General features: G+C 42.1%; 1 protein-coding gene across 4 annotated transcripts in view; it reads right to left on the reverse strand.

Moving 5' to 3' along the window:
• ryr2a (ryanodine receptor 2a (cardiac)) overlaps positions 1–22,853 on the reverse strand; it is a 587,454-nt gene that overhangs the window by 299,478 nt on the left and 265,123 nt on the right. For all 4 annotated transcript variants that reach the window (XM_052011297.1, XM_052011295.1, XM_052011296.1 and 1 more), the window contains exons 23-24: positions 20,043–20,126; positions 2,772–2,931 (exon numbers count right to left, since the gene is read on the reverse strand). In XM_052011297.1, the coding sequence (XP_051867257.1) occupies positions 2,772–2,931; positions 20,043–20,126 (244 nt within the window). The remainder of the gene's footprint in view (positions 1–2,771; positions 2,932–20,042; positions 20,127–22,853) is intronic.

Genomic DNA, 22,853 nt, shown 5'->3' on the forward strand with positions numbered 1-22,853 from the left:
ATTCAAAGACCATACTTTCACCAACCTTCATGCAAGAGTGGTCCAAAGACTCACAATCCCCTGAGAGAATAAAAATTTCCTCATTTCTGTCCAAAATGTTTGATCTCTTATTCTTAAACACTGACTTCTTGCTCAAGGTTCTTCCACAAGAGCATATGTCATCCTCACAGAGATGCCTCGAGATCTTTTATGATTCAAATCCTCTTACTCCCCTAAACTCCAGTAGATGCAAGCCTAGCCTGTCCAGCACTCCTCAAGGTAAAATGTCTAAAGCAGGTATTAATCTAGCAAACCTTCTCTGAACTGCTTCCAGCACATTAATGTCCTTTGTTAGATCAGGAGATCAATATTGTGCACTCACTACAGATGTGGCCTCACCAATGTCCTATATAACTACTTTTGTATTCATTTCCTCTATCAGTAAACAATAACATTCTGTTAACTTTCCTAATCACTTGCTGTACCTGCACGTGTCTTTTATGAATCATGCTCTAAGACACTCAGAGGTCTCTACATTTCAGAGCCCTGAAATCTCTCAGTATTCTGATTAGATGCCTCTTTTTCACTTTTCCTGCCAAAATGGATACTTTCACATTTTCCCACATTGCACTCAATTTGCTGGGTCTTTACTTACTCATTTAACCCATCCATATTCCTTTGTAGCCTCCAATGTCACCCACACAACTTATATTTCTACCTATCTTCTGCCAACAGGCAGTTTAGTAACCATATCTTAGTGCCTTCATCCAAATTATTAGATAAATTGTAAAAAGCTGAGGTTCCAGCATGTTCCCTGTGTTGCTCTACTTGTTACATCTTGCCAACCTGATAAAGAGCCATTTATGTCCACACTTTGTTTCCTGTTAGCCAGCCAATCTTCTATGTCAATATGTTACCTCTAACATAATGGGTTTTTATTTTCCACAATAACTTTTGATGGAACAGCTTATTAAATGCCTTCGAGAAATCTTAGTATATCTACCAGTTCCCCTTTACCTGCAGTATATGTCACTTCTTCAAAGGACCCAAATAAATTGGTCAAACATTGCTGCTTACAGACACCGTGCCCAACTGGGCCTGGAACCTTGTTGCTTTGTCTGTGTAAAATATAGAGGTCCAATTCCCATTTGAGTTTCTGCTCAAAGCTCTTCCCAGCATGTAAAAGTGGTATTTTAGTGTTCTACCTGGCAGCTTAATATAGGCACCAAACCCCAGAAAACATCTTCCCAAAAAGAAAGGCAAAATAAATGTGGAGAAGCAGAGTAAAATCACTTCATTAGAAACAAAATACTGAGCTAAAAGAAATATTGTAATCAGAGAGACAACAGAGGCCTTTTGGCACTACAATTCTGTTCCATCATTCAACAAGATCTTTGTTATGATTCACCTATGTTTGATCCTTAAGTCTTAAGCCTTTAGATCACGAACGGTAAAATTTTGATTTTTCAGGGCAGCACAATATTTTGGAGGAGAAAAGTCCGATTTTGCCCACAGTTTCCATCATTTCACTCCTAAAAGACAGATCTTTAATTTTAATATTGTGTGTTTGATTTGATTCAAGTGAAAAGTATCTCTGTTTGTTCTACCCTTCAGCAAAGGAAATGTGCGTACCATCCTTACCCAATCTGGGTAAACATATGACTCCAGACCCACAAATGTGGTGCCATCTGAAATGACCCAGCAAGGCACTCAGTGGGGAAATTAGCAGTATTCAATACATTTTTGTAATGCCAGCAATATCCCAGCCAAGAACAAATTGACAAAAATCTATTGTGTTCTTTCACTATTTTAAAGATTATTAACCACATTACATTCGCTTTCCTAATCTGAAGGGAACTCAAGCCAAATCAATGCAAACCCTTCTCATTACTTAATTACCCCTTGTTGAATTTGCAGTGAAACACTTCCAATGCAATCCAAGCAAACAGGGTCCACTTGGAGTTCACCAGTGTGAGTGGGATGGGATGGAGGTGGAACCTATCACTGAATCCAGATGCTTCGGGTTTTTGTCCTGGGTAGGACCTAGCCCAAAATCTGGTGAAATTAGGAAGGCTTTAGTCTGCCTTCATGCAACCAAAAACTTGTTTGTCCTGTACATGCTGGTATTGAGGATACTTAAAGTAATTATGAGTTACAACACAGAGATCCATATAGCTCCCAAAACTGCACTAGAGGTCTCACAGTCAGAACAGGCCCTCTGTTCCACACTAATCACGTGCCTTAGACTCTACGGATCAGGACATGGTGAATGAAAGCGTTGATCCACTTGCAGAATAATGCTCTCATTCATCTTCCCTTTCCATTAAAACAATAAAGTGTGGGCTAGGCCATGTATGAAATATAGCAATGCCTCTGATGGTAGCAGGAATCCAAAGGAACCTCCTACCAATAGTTACAGTGCGACCACCTTAAGCCTGTCTAACAGAAGCTGCATTCCCCAGACAAAACTCACTGGTTACAACTTTAAATCTACTCAGGAAGGTGCTCAAGACCATTCAGTCTAGGACTTCCTATCCTCGTTCTCCACTGAGAAAGTCTACAGCATAGCAGTGTTAAAGGTAAAAGCACTTCCCTACAAGTACACAAGTTCCACAGCTTGAAAGGTGGATAGAAGTGCTGCAGTCACGCACTCGACTGGCAATGGGTTCATTAAAATTGCACAGGCTACTGCAACTTTCATAGTTTCCACCCTGTCTAATCAGCAGCAAGCCCCTCAAGGTAACAACTCCAAACGTGACATCCATTGTAAACACAGAAAGGACATGACTTACCTGCTGAATACCATACGTCCAGCCCTGTCTGATGCGGTCTCTAGCCCAAACGTTGTGCGCATTCTCTGCTAGCTTATCCACCATGGCCTCTTGGGTTGAGGTTAATTTGATGTGGCTCAAGTCCATAGGAGCTGGCTTGTAGCCACTGGGTAGCTGGTAGCTGTGTCAGAAAATACAATAGTTCTCATTAGTCATTTCCAGTTATTTACATTGTGCAGTGCTATATAGGAACAGAAAATCCTGACAGTAGCTGTGCTCCTTAGATTTTCCAACCACCAATGCATTATACTACTTAAGATGACAATTTAAGGAACCCCCATATAACACTTGAGGAACTTCACCTCACCCTCTGTTCAGATATGTTGGAATCTTTGGGACTCAATACTGAATCCAACAATTTCAGATAGCCAGCATTTCCTGTGTGCTTCAGAACTGACCAGTTCTGATGTAAAGTCATCCACCTGCAACCTTAACTCAGTTTTTCTCTCTCCACAGATACCATCTGATCTGCTACGTACCTCTGGCATTCTCCTTTATTTGAAATTTCCAGCAACTTCTGTGTTCTGCAGCTTACAATTCCAACATGTTGTTTATTTTCCATCTCAAACTGCTCTCATTCATCTTCTTCTATTTCGACCCCTCCAGACAGATCAACCCTGACATAACAAGCATTCATTTCCCTCTGTTCGATGTCACCGGAAGCATTACAGGTCCTCCCCAGCTTACAAACGCCCAACTTACATACAACCCGTACATACGATGGAGCATTTGGGAGACCGGCGGGATGGATTTGCCAGCTACTGCGGAGCTGCAGGCACCGTCTGCCATGTAGGAACAAGGTTCGCAGCCACATTTCCAACTCATGAACTGCTCGGGTAACCTAGGGAGGAGCTGTAGTGTCACCTTGGTAACCTTGATTTCTGCCCTATCACAGGCATTCTCTTTATTCTCTCACCCCTTCCTCCTTCTGCAACTTAAAACATGCTTGTTTGCTCAGTCTTCCAATTCTGATGGTGGATCATTGACCTGAAAGGTTAAGGTTTGTTTCTTTCTTCACGGATGCTGCCTGACCTGCTGAATATTTCAAGCACTTTAAGTTTTTAGTTCAGAGGTCTGGCGTCTCCAGTTTTCTTTTGCTTTTCAATTACATTTTCTAATATTAGCAGAACACTCAGTATGAAAGTAGATGGGGAAATCCATTTCATGAGTCTCCCTGGATCATGAAATAAATTGTTTGTGACTCCCAAATTAACAAAAATGAAATACGGTACCACAACAGAACCATGATCAGGAGCTCAGCATAGTCAGGACTGAAACTACAGCTGGGGATGGGGCAATGGTGACTTGCCCAACATATTACGTCTCCTGTATTCCAAAAGGCTGTTTACTGAGGCACTCAGCACTCATAAATTCTGAATTTCACTTATTTTCTTTTCTCTAGAGGAATTATACAAGAAGCTCTGCAAAACTGTCACATTACAGTCTTTTCATTGACCAATCTGCTGTGTTTTTCCAATGTCTTTCAGATTTGTAGCATTCAGAGCCACCAAGTTCACAGGCAAGAAGAGAGCAGCTTGAAAATCAAGCCTAATGACAGCTGGAGCATCATGACTGAAGTATTCTCCACATATATATCTGCCTCTTTATGATGTCTTGTTTATACTACAGTGCAATCTGCGAGAGTGTGAGCTTCCTGTAGCATCATATGCAGTGAGATTCCACTGCAACTTATCCACCATTGGAAGAACGCCTTAGTTCTTCACTGGAGCTGACAACACCAGGGAATAAGCCCAGATCTCATCCCAATTTGAGAGGATAGAGGAAATTATGCTGCAATGTTTTAGCTGAGTGTTGATCTTATGAAGCTGGGTGGCATGGCTGCATCACTACAGGCATCTCCCGACACTCTTCAGGAGCCTGGGGAACAAAGTAACCAAAAATACCTCCTGAAGCAGCATGTACCTTCTGCTACTGTGTTTATCAATCCTTTCCATAATCTTTGTCAGCAATGCCCTCAGCGGTACTTATTTCAATACACAATTATGGAGAGTTCCACTGAAGCCTTTTTCAGGAGTTATGGAATGATTTTGCGAGGCAGCTTTTAAGCAATGTATTCAGAAGCCTCATGGGTCAAAGGCCAAGATGAAAAGTTAAGTTCAGTGAGCCAGATCAGATTCTCCTCCAGCTGGCTGTTCCAAAGGGAAAGGCCTACTGTCTCCAGCTTGCTGTCCCAGCTCACCTCTGACTCCCACTGTTGCTCATGGTGGTGGAATGATGCAGCCAATGAGATCAGTACATCTGATCTCCTGCTCCACCACTAGGCTCACTGAGACCAGAGGCACTTCTCATCTGGCCCCTCCACTTTACACCAGTATCCCTCAGATCGTCAACTGCATGCTCTCCAGAACCTTTACAACTGTCCTAAAGTGCAACATCCAGAATTGTACAAAATACTCCAGTTACTGTTTAATCGATGTGTTATGCAGGTTCAATATAACAATTGTTTGACTAACACCACAAAAATTATCCTGAAACTTTCTGCAATATAAGTTCTGCAAACTTATACCCTTCAACTTGCCAAATGCCCCTGAACCCCACCAACCAACCATCATCCCCTCAGCCTCTTGCGCCTGTCCCAAGTTCCAATAGATTTGTCAAACATGATTTTCCTTTCATAAAACTGTGTTGCCCAATCCTGTTGATATTTTCTATGTCTCCTGCTACTACTTTCTTCTTAATGGATTCCAGCATTTGCCCTTCTACTGATGTCAGGCTAACTGATCACTATTTCCCCCTCTGGTAGAAGGAATAAAGGCATAGACTATTTAATAAATGGGGAGCGAATTCAGTTATCAGAGGTGCAAAGAGACTTGGGAGTGCAGGAGTCCCTAAAGGTTAACTTGCAGGTTGTGTCAGTGGTAAGGAAGGCAAATGCAATGTTAGCATTTATTTCCAGAGGATGAGAATATAAAAGCAAGGATATAATGATGAGGCTTTATAAAGGCATTGGTCAGAACACATTAGGAGTATTGTGAGCAGTCTTGGGCCCCATATCTAAGGAAGGATATGCTGGCATTGGAGAGGGTCCAGAGGAGGTTTACAAGAATGATCCCAAAAATAAAAGGGTTAACGTATGAGGAACGTTTGATGGCTCTGGGCCTGTACTCACTGGAGCTTAGAAGGATGAGGGGGGAATCTCATTGAAACCTGCTAAATATTGAAAGGCCTGGATAGAGTGGACATGGAGAGGATGTTTCCAGTGGTTGGAGAGTCTAGGACCAGAGGGCACAGCCTCAGAATAGAAGGATGTCCCTTTAGAACAGAGATGAGGAGGAATTTCTTTAGCCAGAGGGTGGTGAATCTGTGGAATTCATTGCCACAGACAGCTGTGGAGGCCAAGTCGTTGGGTATATTTTAGCGGAGGTTAATAGGTTCTTGATTAGTAAAGGCATCAATGGTTACGGGGAGAAGACAGGAGAATGGGGTTGAGAGGGAAAAATAAATCAGCCATGATCGAATGGCAGAGCAGACTCAATGGGTTGAATGACCTAATTCTGCTCCTATGTCTCATGGTCTTACGGCCTTATTTACCATCTCCCTACTCTAGTAATTATTGTGCTTACATTAACTACCTTCCAACCTGTGGGAACTATTGCATAATCTATGGAATTTTTGGAAGATAATAACAGTGCTTTCACTCACTCCATTGCAAAGGTAACAGCAAATATGGGAAGATGCGGAGAAGGCATTACATCTGTCATTTAACATTGGTGCTACATGCCCTAATTTCAATCCCCATCTTCGAGCCAATGTCCTCTCCAACCACCCATCACCCATCCCATTCACCCCATTCCCCCAGACTTCACGCCTACAGAAGAGGAAAACAGAAGAAAAAAAGTCAAATTACAGAACAAAGACAAGAGGTACAACATAAATACAGAAGCAGGGGGTCTCAAAGTCAACAATAGACTATGTCCACAGAGGCATGCAATGCAGAAAAAGGGGTACAAATATACTCATTGTGGCCCTCATCCTAATGACTATCTTTGTGTGTGACTGCATCAAGCTATGTGTAGATCCTGGCAACGCAGAAGTGTCACTACCTGCTTTGGTTCAATCTGACTCCGGTGTTGCAAAGGATATGTCTAAGCCATGTTGCTATGGGACACTCCCCGAATTGGTTTATTATTATCACATGTACCGAGATACAGTGAAAAACCTTGTTTTGTTTCTCACCTAGTCCATCTCAGTGCACAGAAATAATTAGGCAACCAGAGTGTGAATTCAATGAATGAGCAAACATCATTTAAAAGAAAATAAAACAACCCACCAAAACAATTAAATGGAAAATAACATTTTGCAGCATGTTTCTGGCACAGCTGTTGAGATTGGGCATGTCTCCAAGTTAGCAGAACCTGACAAGTCTCTGTCTGCAGTCATTTTAATAACAATGATAGAACACGTTACAGCAAGAACTGGAATGTTTGAAGCAGTCACATTGACTTTATATCTCCACAGGGCAGATTAAGAAATGTATTATAATCCTCAGTGCCAATAAAAGATGGTTCACGTGAATTCCAATCCAGCATTTCAGAGCATCACAGTTATTAAGCAAACGAGAAAACTGCTCAGGTCCAATTTCCTGAAGGTGCAAAGAATGTGGTTTGGAGGAGCCAAGGCAAGCTCCAATAATTGGCTGTGGAGTACATTGTCAAGGTGAAGCAAAAATTGGTTTTGTGAGCTTCCTCACATTCACAGGAAAGGTCATGGTCATCAGCTGTGAGGTGCTCTCATTGTTGCCACTCATGGAGCAGATGTGGCTCACAGCACTCCCCTGAGCTACTAAAGTAAGCCTTTCAATTTTGATCTGGTGATCAACAATGGACTATGTCCACAGAGGTATGAAATACAGAGAAAGGGTATAAATATACTCATTGTGGCCCTCATCCTAATGACTATCTTTGTGTGTGACTGCATCAAGCTGTGTGTAGACTCTGGCAATGCAGAAGCGCCACTACCTGTTGTGGTTCTATCTGCCGCTGGTGTTGCAAAGGATATGTCCAGCCATGTTGCTATGGGACACCCCCTTAATTGGCAATTGGTTTATTATTGTCACATGTACTGAGATACAGTGAAAAAACTTTGTTTTGTATGCTATCCATACAGAACATTTCACAACATTAATACATTGAGGTGATACAAGGGAAAAGCAATAACAGCACGCAGAATCTAGTGTTACAGAGAAAATGCAGTGCAGGTAGACAATAAGGTGCAAGGACCATGATGAGATAGATTGTGCCATAAAAACCTGTGCAGAAGAATCCCTTTGACCACAAGTCAATGGTTTGCATGGAATGCACTCAAAGCCCAGGGGGAGACAAAATGGTGGATCTGGTCAGGTGTTTCCAAAGCAAACTGTAAAATTCACTTGCCAGAATTCATCGCCACCAATGCTTTCAAAATAATACCTGGACCTCTCTTGGCTGGTGGTGAGAAGGGCCCTTCCCTCAAATTCTTTATGCATAGCCAGAGTAACCTGTAAGCAATTAGACTGATAAACTTTGTTCTGTGAATGGAGAACATATGAATGTACTATAGTATATATTGGCAAATTTAATGAACAAAATATATTATTGTAAAAAATGATATGCAACTAGTAAGACAAAAATATCAGATGGAAGAATGGGCTTTGCAATTGCTGTGGTGACAGAAAAATGATTTGGATTTTCACAGAGCTCCTGCCAATTCCAAGCTCAGAGAAGTAAATTTTAAATTACCAAATGGAAGTTTTGTCCTAAGGCCACAGGTCAAACTGACCTCACAGGGTCCTCAAACAGGTATCATGCCCTTTATTTGTCCTTAGAACAGCCCCCAGGCTGGTTCTGTACCTCAGCACCATATGCTGATATTTTGGCCTTAACCAATATGGTTAACGCTAATCTGAATCACAATGAATGTGCCGTTCTTGTTCATCATATTAGAGATTTAAGGGGCTATTTGGTAGTTGAATTTCTTTGTCAAAAGTGCATTGTCTTCATGATAAATCTATTTGATAATCTTTCCAGTTTTTCACTTTGAGAACATCCACATGCATCAGTATCATTTGCCTACCATTCTAGAACACAGTGAATACAAAAGCTCCAAAACCACAAATATCTTCATTTTAACATCCATCACCATTCACCACTACCATCCAGGCAGGGATAGTCCTGAAGGACATAGTTACCAGACTGTGTTGGAGGTGGTATTGAGTGAACCAGCAGAGAGGAGTGAACCAGCAGTGCAGAGAGGAATGCCAGGAGCAGCATACCTCAGGATAACGTACTAATCAGGTGAAGCTGAAGCACTGGACTTGCATACATGCAAAACAGCACGCAATAAATACAGCAAAACAATCCCACAACCAACAGATCAAATCAAAGCTCTGCAGTCCAACCACATCTAGTCAATAAACAGTGGTGGACAATTAAACAGTTAACAGAAAGAGGAAGCTCCAGGAATGTCCCCATTCCAGTAATGGCATGCCCAGTATGCGAGTGCTAAAGGGCTGAAGCATTCACAACTACATTCAGCCAGAAATGCTGAGCGGATGATCCATTCCTGCTTCCTCCTGAGATGCCCAGCATCAGAGAAGCTGGTCTTCAGCCAATCTAATTGACTCCGTGTGATATCAAGAAACCTCTGAGAGCACTGGATATTGCAAAGGCTATGAAACCAGACAAAGTCTGGCTGTGGCACTAAGACTTGCTCTCCAGAACCAGCCTCTAGTCAAGCTGTTCCAGCACAGCTATAATACTAGCATCTACCAAACAATATGGAAAGTTGTCCAGGAACATTCTGTTCACAAGGAAGGACAAACCCAATCCAGCTAATTACTTGCCCAATCAGTCCATCCTGAATCATCAGCAGAGTGATGGAAGGTGTCATCGGCAGTACTGGTAAGAGTCACCTGCTCACTGATTCCCGGTTTGGGTTTTGCCAGGACCAATCAGCTGGAGACCTCATCATAGCCTTGGTCCAAACATGGACCTCATAGCTGAATTCCAGAGGTGAGGTGAGAATAACTCACATAGAGTCAGAGAGAGAGAGAGAGAGAGAGAGAGAGAGAGAGAGAGAGAGAGAGAGAGAGAGAGAGAGAGAGAGAGAGAGTCAGAGAGAGAGAGAGAGAGAGAGAGAGTCAGAGTCAGAGTCAGAGTGAGAGAGTCAGAGTCAGAGAGAGAGAGAGTCAGAGTCAGAGAGAGAGAGAGAGACAGACAGACAGAGTGAGAGAGAGAGAGAGAGAGAGAGAGAGAGAGAGAGAGAGAGAGAGAGAGAGAGAGAGAGAGAGATAAGTACATAAGAAATAGGAGCAGCAGTAGGCCATCTGGCCCATCGAGCCTGCTCCACCATTCAATAAGGTCATGGCTGATCTGGCCGTGGACTCAGATCCATTTACCTGCCTTTTCCCCATAACCCTTAATTCCCCTACTATGCTAAAATCTATCTAACTGTGTCTTAAATATATTTAATGAGGTAGCCTCTACTGCTTCCCTGGGCAGAGAATTCCACAGATTCACTATTCTCTGGGAAAAAAGAGTTTCTCCTCCTCTCTGTCCTAAATCTACTCCCCCGAACCTTGAGGCCATGTCCCCTAGTTCTAGTCTCACCTACCAGTGGAAACAACCTTCCTGCCTCGATCTTATCTATCCCTTTCATAACTTTATGTTTCTATAAGATTCCTTCTCATTCTTCTGAATTCCAGCGAGTATAGTCCCAGATGACTCAATCTCTCCTCATAGGCTAACCCCCTCATCTCCAGAATCAACCTGCTGAACCTCCTCTGCACCACCTCCAAAGCCAGTACATCTTTCCTCAAGTAAGGAGACCAGAACTGCATGCAGTACTCCAGGTGCAGCCTCACCAGTACCCTGTACAGTTGCAGCATAACCTCCCTGCTCTTAAATTCAATCCCTCTAGCAATGAAGGCCAACATTCCATTTGCCTTCTTGATAACCTGTTGCACCTGCAAACCAACCTTTTGTGATTCATGCACAAGCACTCCCAAGTCCCTCTGCACAACAGCACGCTGCAATCTTTCACCATTTAAATAATAATCGGATCTTCTATTTTTCCTTCCAAAGTGGACGACCTCGCATTTACCAATATTGTACTCCATCTGCCAGACCTTTGCCCACTCACTTGACCTACCTATGTCTCTCCCTGCAGACTCTCCGCATCCTCTGCACAATTTGCTTTTCCGCTCAATTCAGTGGCATCAACAAACTCCCCCCCCCGGATCCTACCACTCACCTACATACAAGGAGGAATTTACAGTGGCCAATTACCTTACCTACCCGCATATCTTAGGATGTGGGTGGAAACCGGAACAGCCTGAGGAAACCTTGTGGTCACAGGGGACATAAAGGCAGCATCGGGGTGGCCAATATATCCTGGACTTGTCAATGCCATCCAAATCCCAAGAAATGAATACATAAAAATAAATCTGTGAACACGTTCCATGTAGGAGGTCTTCAGAAATTAAAGTAACTGTTTGCAGATTGTTGAATGATTTTAATTTTGATAGACCTGGTCAATTTCCCAGTGAACACCATTTGTGGATTATTAGCAATCTTTCAAAGATCTAGAGATAGCATCTCTTCAAAGTCTGGTAAGCATCAGGCTTTATTGGAACTCTTCATCCAATAATTTTGCTCTTTCATATGTTCCCAGTGCCAAAGGGGTATTTCCCTACTTCTGCGATAGTGCAATTTCTTTCATTTTGCATTCATTGGTAAATCAGGTTTAATGGACCTGGAAGTTGTGATGCCTCTTACGTTGCTCCAGATCATCACTTCAGTCTGGGACGTAGGATATACATCGCAGTTTATTGCCAAATACAAATTTTGAGAACTGCAGAGTAAATGTGAACATTCACCATTACAAACCATGTAATAACTGAGCAACAACTGTGCTTATACATCAAAAGAAAGCACTAGACATGGTCTTGAAGTGATTTAGCTGCTTCAGGTTGTTGCATTGCCTGATCCCCTTAATCTACAGGCCAACACATTGCCCATCAAAGTGGAAAAAAATAAGTATTTATTTTAGAAAATATAACATTCTTATGTTAGATTTAATTTTAACATTCATTTATGTTAGGGTGGTACAGTGGCACACTAGTAGAGCTGCTACCACACAGAGCCAGAGACCTGGGTTCAATCCTGACCTCAGCTGCTGATCTATGTGGAGATTGAATGTTCTCCCTGGCACTGCATAGGTTTCCTCCGTGTGCTCCGGTTTCCTCCCACATCCTAAAGACATGAGGTTTGGTAGGTTAATTGGCTGCTGTAAGTTGCCCCCGTGGGTAGGTGAGTGTGTAGGGTAGAATTTGGGGGCAGTTGATGAGAATGTGTTGAGAATAAAGAAGAATGGGATTATTGTAGGATTAATGAAAATGGTTGGTTGATGATCAGTGTGGATTCTTTAGGGCAAAGGGCTTGTTTCTGTGCAATGTCCCTCTATGACTCTATGTGAATTCTTTCCTGTTGAGGAAGGGAGAGATATTTTAGGTTATGTTACAGCTTTTGCTCTGGTCAAGATTAAACACCACAGAACACATTTGGGCAGATCTTCCATTGCCTGAGATGACTCTTCATCTTCCCCCGGAGCATGCCATTTGTTCCAGCATGGAGCCTGCTGTGTCCTCTACTGGGAACTGGCTGCCAGCACATCAACGGGAAGGCATGCAGTGCACGAGTAGTGGCTGTGCTCACAGAACCACTTTGACAGCTGGAGAGATCCTATCCCTGGGCTCACCTGCTGCCAAGGGCGACATTGTTATTGAAGTTTATGATAAATTCTTTGACATTCACAAAGTCAGAATCACATGGGAACTGTTAAAATACGAAGCTGTGCAAAAGATTTAAGTTATTTGGGAAAAGTTAAAAGACAACAAAATATACGTATGCATAATTTAAAAACATTTAAGCTAACAGTTAAGTCAATAAAAAATTCTATTTACCATTCTCTCAGCAGCTGCACTAAAATGAACTTCGTTATTTTTGTTCTAATTGTTTTCTTGTAAAAACTGTGTAATTTATGTTTTTATTGTGAATGCTGCTTACATGATGCTATGTGCCTGTGATACTGCTGCAAGTAAGTTTTTCGTTGCACCTGCGCATACATGTACTTGTGCATATGACAAAAACCTTGACTGATTTCTCCTATTCATTTCAATGAGGGCTCTGAGTTTGGGCATGGTAAACCTGGCATAAACTCAGCAGGCATATTGTCCAGCCTGAAACCTCTTGGCACAGCACTAGTGGGCTCCTGAGGAGTCCACCTGTCAGCACAGGTGTCTCACTGAACAGAAGGCTGCACTGACTCCATGCTTGGGAATAGCCCTCTTCATGGGCTTATCTGCAGCAGACCCAGGGGGACCTCAGTGGAAGATCTGTCCCATTATGAGGTTTCACTATCACCGTTAAATGATAAAACCCCTCCACTAACTTTAAACTGCCAGATAGGTTTCTTTTTAGTCAATTTTTTTGACACTGGCACGGCCAGCATTTACTGCCCATTAGTAATTACCCTTGGGAAGGTGATGGTGAAGCTCCTTCGGCTGGCATGCCATGCTACACGGGATGAGCAGAAATTTCCTCCAACTGAAACAACGGGCACACTAAAGCCATTCACTTGAGGCCCCTCTACAAACTCCATTCCCCACCACCAACTCCATCCATCTCCATGGCAACTCTCTGAAACTGAACCAGAGTGTTCACAACTTTAGTGTCACATCATTCAAGCTGAATTAACTGCGTCATCACTTCTCCATTCTGCAACGATCCCCTGCCTCAGTTCATCAGCAGCTGCTATTATTATAGATGCATTTGGCACCTCTACACTTGACTTCTCCAGTGCACTCCTTCCTCAACCTTATCATGGAAAGCTCGAGATCATTCAGAACTCTGCTGCCTATGCCTTGAGTTACTGGATGTGAAAATGGAACTGGTTTCATGACACCAGGAGGACATTACAGAATCACTTGACAAAGATGTTTAAAATTTAAGAAAAAAAAATGGGATAAAGTAAACGTAAGTGCATCAATCAATTCTATCCATAGGCCTTTTCAGAGCTTCCCTTATTAATTTCTTTATATTTTGGAATACTTCTGTTTCTTATGTCAGAGAGTTTGTTCAGCTGTAATTCTGACTTCCTGCAGTGTTAAAAACTTAATGAAGCTCATTCAACAAGGCAAAACAGTTTCACAGCAAGTACCCCATCAAATGTTGAAGTCTATGTCAAATCAGTAATTTTAAGCTGACTGGAGCAGTAAAGAGAGCAGTGACAGCAACACTGGGTTTCCCATTTTAATTTGCAAAAGCTTCTGGCAGTTTCAAAGCACTGATGGCATCACCTTCGATACAATTGCTAATGTTTGGTCATTACCTGGTTGGTAACTCTTTGCACTTGTACAGATCTCTGTCACTCCTTAAAATTTTGATCTTTGACCAAACTTCTGTTATGTGTTCCAATATCTTCTTACATGGCTTGATATACTCTTTTACAGCTCTTACCGTAGCACAGTGGTCAAGTTACTGAACCAGAAACTGAGAGGCCTGGATCAGGAATGCAAAGTGCAAAGTTCACCATGGCAGCAATGTTACTTAAATTCAGTTCTGGAATTAAAAAACTAGACATGAGTAATGAAACACAATGATGCTGGAGGAACAGCAGGTCAGGCTGCATCCGTAGAGAAAAGCAGGCGGTCAACGCTTCAGGTCAGGAGCCTTCTTCGGTAATGCTGGCCACAAAATGATATGACGATGCATAATACAGTGAGGTACCAGGTGGAGCTGCTGCCCCACAGTTCCAGTGAACCAGGTTCAATCATGGCCTCCAGTGCTGTCTGCCTGGAGTTTGCATGTTCTTTCTGTGCCCACGTGGGTTTCCCCCAGTGGTCCAGTTTCCTCCCATATCCCAAACACATGACGGTTGGTAGGTTAACTGACTTCTACAAATTAGCCTTGGGTAGGTGGGTATCATGGAGAATCAGGGGAGTTGATGAGCATGTGAGGAAGAAAGATTATCGGGAATGATGGTACTTCTCAGAGAGACAGCATAGACTTAATGGAACAAAACGCTTCCTTCTACATTGTAAGAAAACATGAAATAACAGTACCAGATTGAGCATAAATGCCATTCTTAATTATGTGACAGATTATTTCCTTTTACCAGAACTGGCACAAATCAATTGCAAAATCAGTGCTGGTTCATGTTACCCAGTCTGGCTAATGCATGCATATTAGGTAGTAGGTCACTTGGCCTCTTGAGCCTGCTCCACCATTTAATTGGTCAACCCCCCTTTCCTGTCTACACACAGTAACCTTTCACCCTCTTGCTTATCAAGAATCTATCTAACTTTGCCTTAAAAATATTCTAAGACTCTGCTTCTGCCAGCTTTTGAGGAAGAGAGTTCCAAACACTCAAGAACCTCTGAGGGAAAGAATTTCACCTCATGTCTGCCTTAAGTAGGCAACCTCTTATTTTTGAACAGTTCTCCCTGGTTCTAGACTCTCCTTTAAAGACATCCACCCTGTTAAAACCTCTTAGGTTTTCATATGTTTTAATCAAGTCACATCTTATTCTTCAAAACTCCAGTGGATAAAAACCTTACCTGTCCAAAACTTCCTCATAAGACAGCCTGCCCATTTTGGGTATTTTCTGAACTGCTTCCGACTCAACAAGAAAGTGCAAAACTAAAAAAAAAGTAATGCATTTACTGAAGAATTGCTCCACAAGTTTTGGTGCAACTGAAGCTACACCAAGATCACCTGGAATTTAATATTCAACTTTTTGCTGTTTTTGTCGACACTGTTTTCAACCTTGGTTTATACCGCACATTGTACCTTTCGGTTTGTTATTTGAAGATGTGTATCAGCATTTCTGTATAAAAACCTAAGCCTACAGAAGTGAAAATGTGAGACACAAGAAATTTTGCAGATGCTGGAATTTGAAGCAATACACAACATCTGCTGGAGGAACTCGGATGAAAGGCCTTGGCTCGAAACGTCGACTGTTTATTTCCCTCCATAGATGCTGCCTGACCTGCTGAGTTCCTCCAGCAATTTTAGTGAAAAATCTGAGTTGTGAACAACTCTCACAATTTAATGGCTTTGTCAAAATGCATCATGTCAGGCCACCTACACACTTCAACAAAAAAGACGATAGAGATACCGGAAAAAGTTCAAAGGTTCTAATCTAATAAAAGGGTTGAAGTGCTGCTACAAATCCATGAGCTTAAAATGCAAGTAATTTATAACTGCCATTGAGCCAACAACAGTCCCTAATGTTCATGAATATTATTTTTATTATGCACAGCTTTACTAACAGGGTTCATTATTCTAGTTCTTGGTTTATTTATGGCAAAGTAAGGGAGTGCAAAAGTGGGGGACATAAGTTGATGAAAGCCACTAATAAATCCAGTAAGGAATTCCGGTGAAACTTCTTTGCCCAGAGTACGGTTGTGGAAGCTGCTGCCCCAAGAAAGAGTTGAGGCAGATGGCACGGATGCATAGAAGGGAAAACTAGGTTAGCATGCGGCAGCAGAAAAAATTATGCCAGAAGTATTTGAAGATGCCGTCATAAATGCTGATCATTCTGTTGACACCAATATGGACATGGTATTGATATATGCATCCCCATGTTCTCACAATAATGGCACTCTGCCACCACAGGCAGAAAACAATTCAAGTAGATTTAGCATATTGCCTCCATTCTTAATTACATGAGAGGTTGTTCTTTGTTACTGAAACCGGTACAAATAAGGTATAAATAAAGTACAAAATCAGGAGTGGTATTCCAGAACTTTATGACCACCATTGCAAATAATTTGCAATAAATGCATTGAAGACAAAGCTAGATAAATGTAACATACACACAAAGGTTGCTGGAGGAACTCAGCAGGTCAGGCAGCATCTGTGGAGGGAAATGAACAGTCAACATTTCGGGCCGAGACCCTTTATCAGGACTGGACAGGAAGAGGGCAGAAGCCAGAATGAGATAAATGTATTTGGGAGAAAGGAATATTAAGTTATTTCCCAAGGTTAGATCAAGAAGTGTGGTAGGAGCCTTACACGAAACATAAACAGCACCAAGGATTAATTGAGCCAACTACATTTACTACATGTAAGAAGCATTTAGACACTTAAGTAGACAAGGTATAGAAGGAGACAGTCCTAATGCAGGCAAATGGGATTAGTGCGGATGGGAAAAAAGGTCAGCATGGACATGGTGGGCCAAAGGGCCTGTTTCTGTGATGTACAACTCTGTGACTTAATGCAAATCACTGTACTTTCAATGTAATTTATACCATTTACAAATGAGAGTTTGGCACTGCCAGCCATTACTTTATAGAGATGAGACCTGTCGTATTGGCTTTCACACTTGACTTGGTGCTGCAGCATATCATGTTCTGATATATGGTAAGATTCTGTGAAGATTGAGACTAAAGTGCAAAGGATCCCCTTCCCCCCCCCCACCCCACCCCACCCACCCCTCACCTTAATAAACAAAGGGGGTGAAGGCTACCAGGGACATTATGGAAAGTAGACTTGAGGTATCCCTGTGCACACAGTGGACATGTGCCCCAGTAAGATCAGCCATGATCTTATCAATCAGTGGTGCTGGCCTGAGTGGCTGACTCCTGTCCCTAATTCATATGTTTGTGTGTTCATATTTTTCAATGGACCTGCTTTACTTTCTTCGATGCAAATTGTTTGTTCCTCATGTATCCAGCAGCATCAAACAAAAGTTAATGCAATGACTTATGTCACAACCACAGGTCCAGTGTGCACAGGGATATCAGGCCTTCTGGAATTCACAGTGCTTGGTTCCACTATGCATTTTACATTCTCAAAGTCCAAACTACATTCAGCTATTAACTTCACAGCTCAATTCAATCGCGCCATGCATAAAAACGTGAACCGCACAACTGATTTTCTCGGCTGTAAATCCTCTGAATCTCATTTTATTTTAAATCTGAGAAGCCCCCATGCTGTCCAGAGCAGAATAACTGCAGATGTCTTTTCCTTCAGCCTTCATCCAGATTGAATTTTAAGGATTAATTTCAGTCATGACTAGAAAATTAGGTAAGAAAATAGACAGGCTGGGTCAGCATGCCTTTTCTGATCTTCATTTTGCTTCTGAACCAAGCCAATTGTTCTGTTACTTCTACTTGACTGCACATTGTGGTTTACCAAATCTCATCAAAAGGGTGTCAGGAAATTATAGAACTGGGAGGATTATCCACTCAGATGGAAAAGCTCCACAGGTCCCTACCATGACAAGCTGCCAGAGGATGAGTCTGTGGTCTTCAACCCTTTACTGGGTCAGCCATCAACAATCAGAAATAATGAGCTTGTAACCGAGTCATGATCTCAAGCACTACTCCGAGAAGGGAAAAAATGCATGTAGTTGTGGCTAGAAGTAATAGTAAAGCAGATTTTCTTGTCAGAGTGTAAACTGAGAGATTGTACCACAGACTTAATGTGGAGAGCGGGTTAGGGGAGTGTTGGCGTTGCATGAGAATTCTCAAAGATCGAAGTATATTCTTCACATGCGAGTAAATAACACATTTGTTGATGACATCAAAAGTAGTATTTTAGATGACCCCTATGCACAATTTTTTTTCCTTCGCCCACCCCACCAAGCACTTGGAAGGATTCATAAGGGCGGAACAGGAGACATACAGCCTCTCGAGTCTGCTCCACCACTCAATAAGATCAGGGCTTATCCGATCTTTGTCTCAGCTCCACCTATCTCATGAACTTCAATTCCTCTACAGTTCAGAAATCTACTGCAGCATTAAATCCACTTAATAACTCTATATCCATAGCACTCTCGGGTGAAGAATTCACATCAACTAAGGGAGGAAATCACATCATTTCAGAATTAAGTGGCCGATTCTGTACCCTGAAACTATCGTTCCATCTTCTAGATTCCTCTACCAGTAGGAACACCCTCCCTTCCTCCCCCCTGAGCATCTTGTATATTTCAATGTGATCACCTCTCACTCTTTGATGGGTCCTTTTAGCCCAACCTTTCCTCCCAGAATAGCCCTCTCATCCTGGAACCATGAACCTTTATGTACAGTCTCCAAGGAGACCAGAACAATAGGCAGAACTCCAGGTGTAGTCTCACCAAAGGTCTGCACAGTTGTAGCTTCTTCATCCTTGTCCTCCATCCTATTTGCGATAGAAGTCACCATACCTTATCTCATTTGTCTTATTTTAATCATTTTTATCCTTTAGAATCCTGAATGATAATTTTGTGGATTTTTTTTAAAAAAATGTACTCATTCCTCAGTTAATAGTCTCAACCTGCCGAACTGCGTAAATGGCTTGAGTTTTGTACTGTGATATGAGCAGGACAAACCAGTATGGTAGTTGCTATCCTCCTCAGAATGCAGCTCATACAGTGCAGCATTGATTTTAGCTCACTTATCACCATCTCTGCAGCAATGCTAGTGTCATGGGAGGCCAAGCAATCAAACGCAAAACCTGTTCAATGGCCTTGGAAGATAATGCACTTTCCAACAAAGTACAAATCATGCCAGCATAACATTTCATTACTCTCACCCAGTATGCATTGTGTCAACACCAACAATAGTTTGCACTTTGCAAAAGAGTTAGCACACTGAGCTACATATATGCATGTGTGTGCGAGAGAGCGAAGCTAGGAATCCAGGGTGGAATATCAGAGCTCAGTGATTTGCCACCTGATAGAATGGGGACCAAAACTGGGCTATAAAAATTGGAATCAGCTCAGAAATCAGGAGGCTGTAGAGCTGAAGGAGGAACAGAGTTGGGAAAGAGAACAAAATGTAAACAAGATGAAAATTTTAAAACCAAGCTGTTGCTGGACCATCAATTGGGACAATATGATAAAGGGCCAGTGGGGAAAGAGTGCGCTCAATATTTCTGGTTTGCAAACTTTGAGTATTGAAGTTATTAGCCTCACCAGTCTAACATCAATTTCCACTGTAACCATGACTTCCACCAACATGCCACTCTGAACAAGTGTTGCAAAATCTCAAATGAGCCTCATTCAGCAAATAAACTATGGATAGAATTTCAGAAGTTATTAAAGATACCTGAACTTTCCTGTTAGTGGTAAAGGAGAGGGGAAAGGAGAACAAAAGACTATAGCTTGGAAGTTAAGGTTTCAGGAAGCAGGAGTATAATATGTACAGATGTGTATGCGTGTACACACACACACGCTCTACGTACTCACTTTCTGGGAAGCTTTAGTTTCTTAACTTTCTCCTCTGCCTGGTCATCAGCAATGCCAACATGGCAGCCCAAAGCCATAAGAGTTCTGCAAAGTAAACATACAAGAATAAGTGACACTTCAGCCAGCACCAATAATAACGGTGTAATAAGCACCAATGTAGCACAGCAGTTAGGGTAATGCTATTACAGCACCAGCAACCTGGGTTCAATTCCCACTGCTGTCTGTAAGGAGTTTGTACGTTCTCCCCGTGACTGCGCGGGTTTCCTCCGGGTGCTCCGGTTGCCTCCCACATTCCAAAGACATACAGGTTAGGAGCTGTGGGCATGCTATATTGGCACCGGAAGAGTGGTGACACTTGCAGGCTGCCCCCAGCACATTCCTAACAACACAAAAAGATGTATTTCACTGTGTATTTTGATGTACATGTGACTATGACTAATAAATAAGTATCTTAAATATCTTATCTTAATCACCATTTACATGGCATTACATGGTATTTACAGCACAGAAGTAGGCACTATGGCTCAACAAGTCCAAGATGCTCCACAATAATCACCATTTACATGGCATTACATGGTATTTACAGCATGGATACAGCGTGATATAGATCAGCTGCAGATGTGGGCAGAGAAATGGCAGATGGACTTTAACCAGGATAAATGAGGTGTTGAAGAGCAGAGAGACCTTGGGGTGCAAGTCCATGATTCATTGAAAGTGCTTACACAGGTAGAAAGGGTGATTAAGAACGCTTATGGAAAGCTCACATTTATTAATCGGGGTATTGTATAGGAGTCAAGAAGTTATGATGCATCCCTACAGAACTCTGGTTAGGCCGCATTTAGAGTATAGTGTGCAATTCTGGTCACCTCACTATAGGAAGGATGTCGAGGCTTTAGAGAGGGTGCAGAGGAGGATTACTAGCATGCTGCCTAGATTAGAGGGCATGTGCTATCAGGAGAGGCTGGACAAACTTGGGCTCTTTTCTCTGGAGCAGTGGAGGCTGAGGGGTGATCTGTTGGAAGTGTATAAAATTATGAGGGGCATAGATAGGGTGGACAAGCAATATCTTTTTCCCACTATTGAGAGATCCAATACCATAGGGCATGCATTTAAGGTGAGAGAGGGGGTAGGTTCAGAACAGACGTGAGGGGCACGTTTTTTACTGAGAGAGTGGTGGATGCCTGGAATGCGTTGCCTGATAGGGTGGTGGAGGCAAATTCATTGGGGGCTTTTAAGAGGGGCTTAGATGAACACAGGAATGAGAGGAAAGTAGAAGGATATGGGCATTCTGTAGGTAGGAGGGAATAGCTATGATGACATAATATTGTGGGCCAAAGGGCCTGATCTGTGCTGTACTGTTCTATGTTCCATCTGCTTCTTCCCACCAACAGAGATTTCTATCCCTTTCTCCCTGAAGCACTTTTCCCTTGACGGATGCAATCTAATCACCTCAAATGCTCCTTCTCACCAATCACTCTACTGGATTAGTATGCAGAGACCTGGAGACACAAGCTCATTAATGATCTTCAGGGAAGGAAATGCGCTATCCTTACCTGTCTGGCTCATTTGTAACACCAGATCTACAGCCATAGGAGTTATACTTAACTGCTCTCTTAAATGGTCTAGTCAGCTACTAATTGTGATGGGAGAACTAGAAATAAATACTGGCCTTGCCAGCAACATCCACATCCTGTTAATGAATAAATAAAAAAAGCAAAAACATGCAGCGATCAACAGACAGCCCATCAATCTTCAGTCCCATTATTCAGTGAGAAGTTTCAGATTTCGTTTAAAATGTTTGTCAATATGGACAATATTTCAAAGAGTGATTCTAAGCTTGAGCCTTGCATCCAGTTCTATACAACAACAAAGAACACACACACATAAGCTTTTTTAATTATGGCATTGTTAAAGTCATAATTAAAGAAAAGCTTTAACAATATATTAATTTAATGATTCCTTTAACAGATTACAGATTTAAATAAAGGTCATGTCATATCAGGTCTGCACATCAAGACTTGATATGCAGAGCACTGTCTAGATCAACAAACAATCTGCTGGAGGAACTCATCGGGTCATTCAGGAATCCTAATGCAGGGTTTCAACCCCAAACTTCAACAATTCCTTTCCTCCCTCGACCCACTGAGTTCCTCCAGCAGGTTGTTTGTCGCTCCAGACTCCACAGCATCTGCAGTCTCTTGGGTCTACTTTGTCTTGATCGACTTAATTTCAGAAACTGAGGTATTAATTGAAATTGGTGAGATTGCCACAAATGGATTAAACAGACTGCTGTAATTTTATACAAATGCTCCACTGCAAACATTTAGGCTTTTCCTCTTTTACTTTAATGTTAGGCAATTGCTTCTGTCTAAATGGAAAGGTATTTTTATTCCTCCCACTTAATTACAGTGAATTGCTCTCAGTTGCTTTTTAGTCCTTCAGTCACAACACACAATGTTAATTTGCAATACCTGCAGTGCGATGACATAATTTTCATTTTAAGTATAAGTAAGTGACACATAGTGGTGAACTGCATCGACTTCACCAGGCACCAGCTTCATTACTTAAATGAGAACCATGCCTCAGAAACAGACTAGTCACATTACTGAGGGTCTAGGGACTTGCAAGGAACTGACAGCCAGGAAAACCAAGCAATCTAAATACATCAGCAGAATGAACTTGTTCAGATTTTGTTTTGTTAAAAGTGACTGCTAACTTTTACATTCAAGAAGTGCAAACACAAGTTATTTGACATTTTATTCAGAGGCAGAGAGAGAGAGGATCAGCCATGACTGTATTGAATGGCATTGC

Source organism: Pristis pectinata, chromosome 3, assembly GCF_009764475.1.
Source record: "Pristis pectinata isolate sPriPec2 chromosome 3, sPriPec2.1.pri, whole genome shotgun sequence".
Lineage (NCBI taxonomy): Eukaryota > Metazoa > Chordata > Chondrichthyes > Rhinopristiformes > Pristidae > Pristis > Pristis pectinata.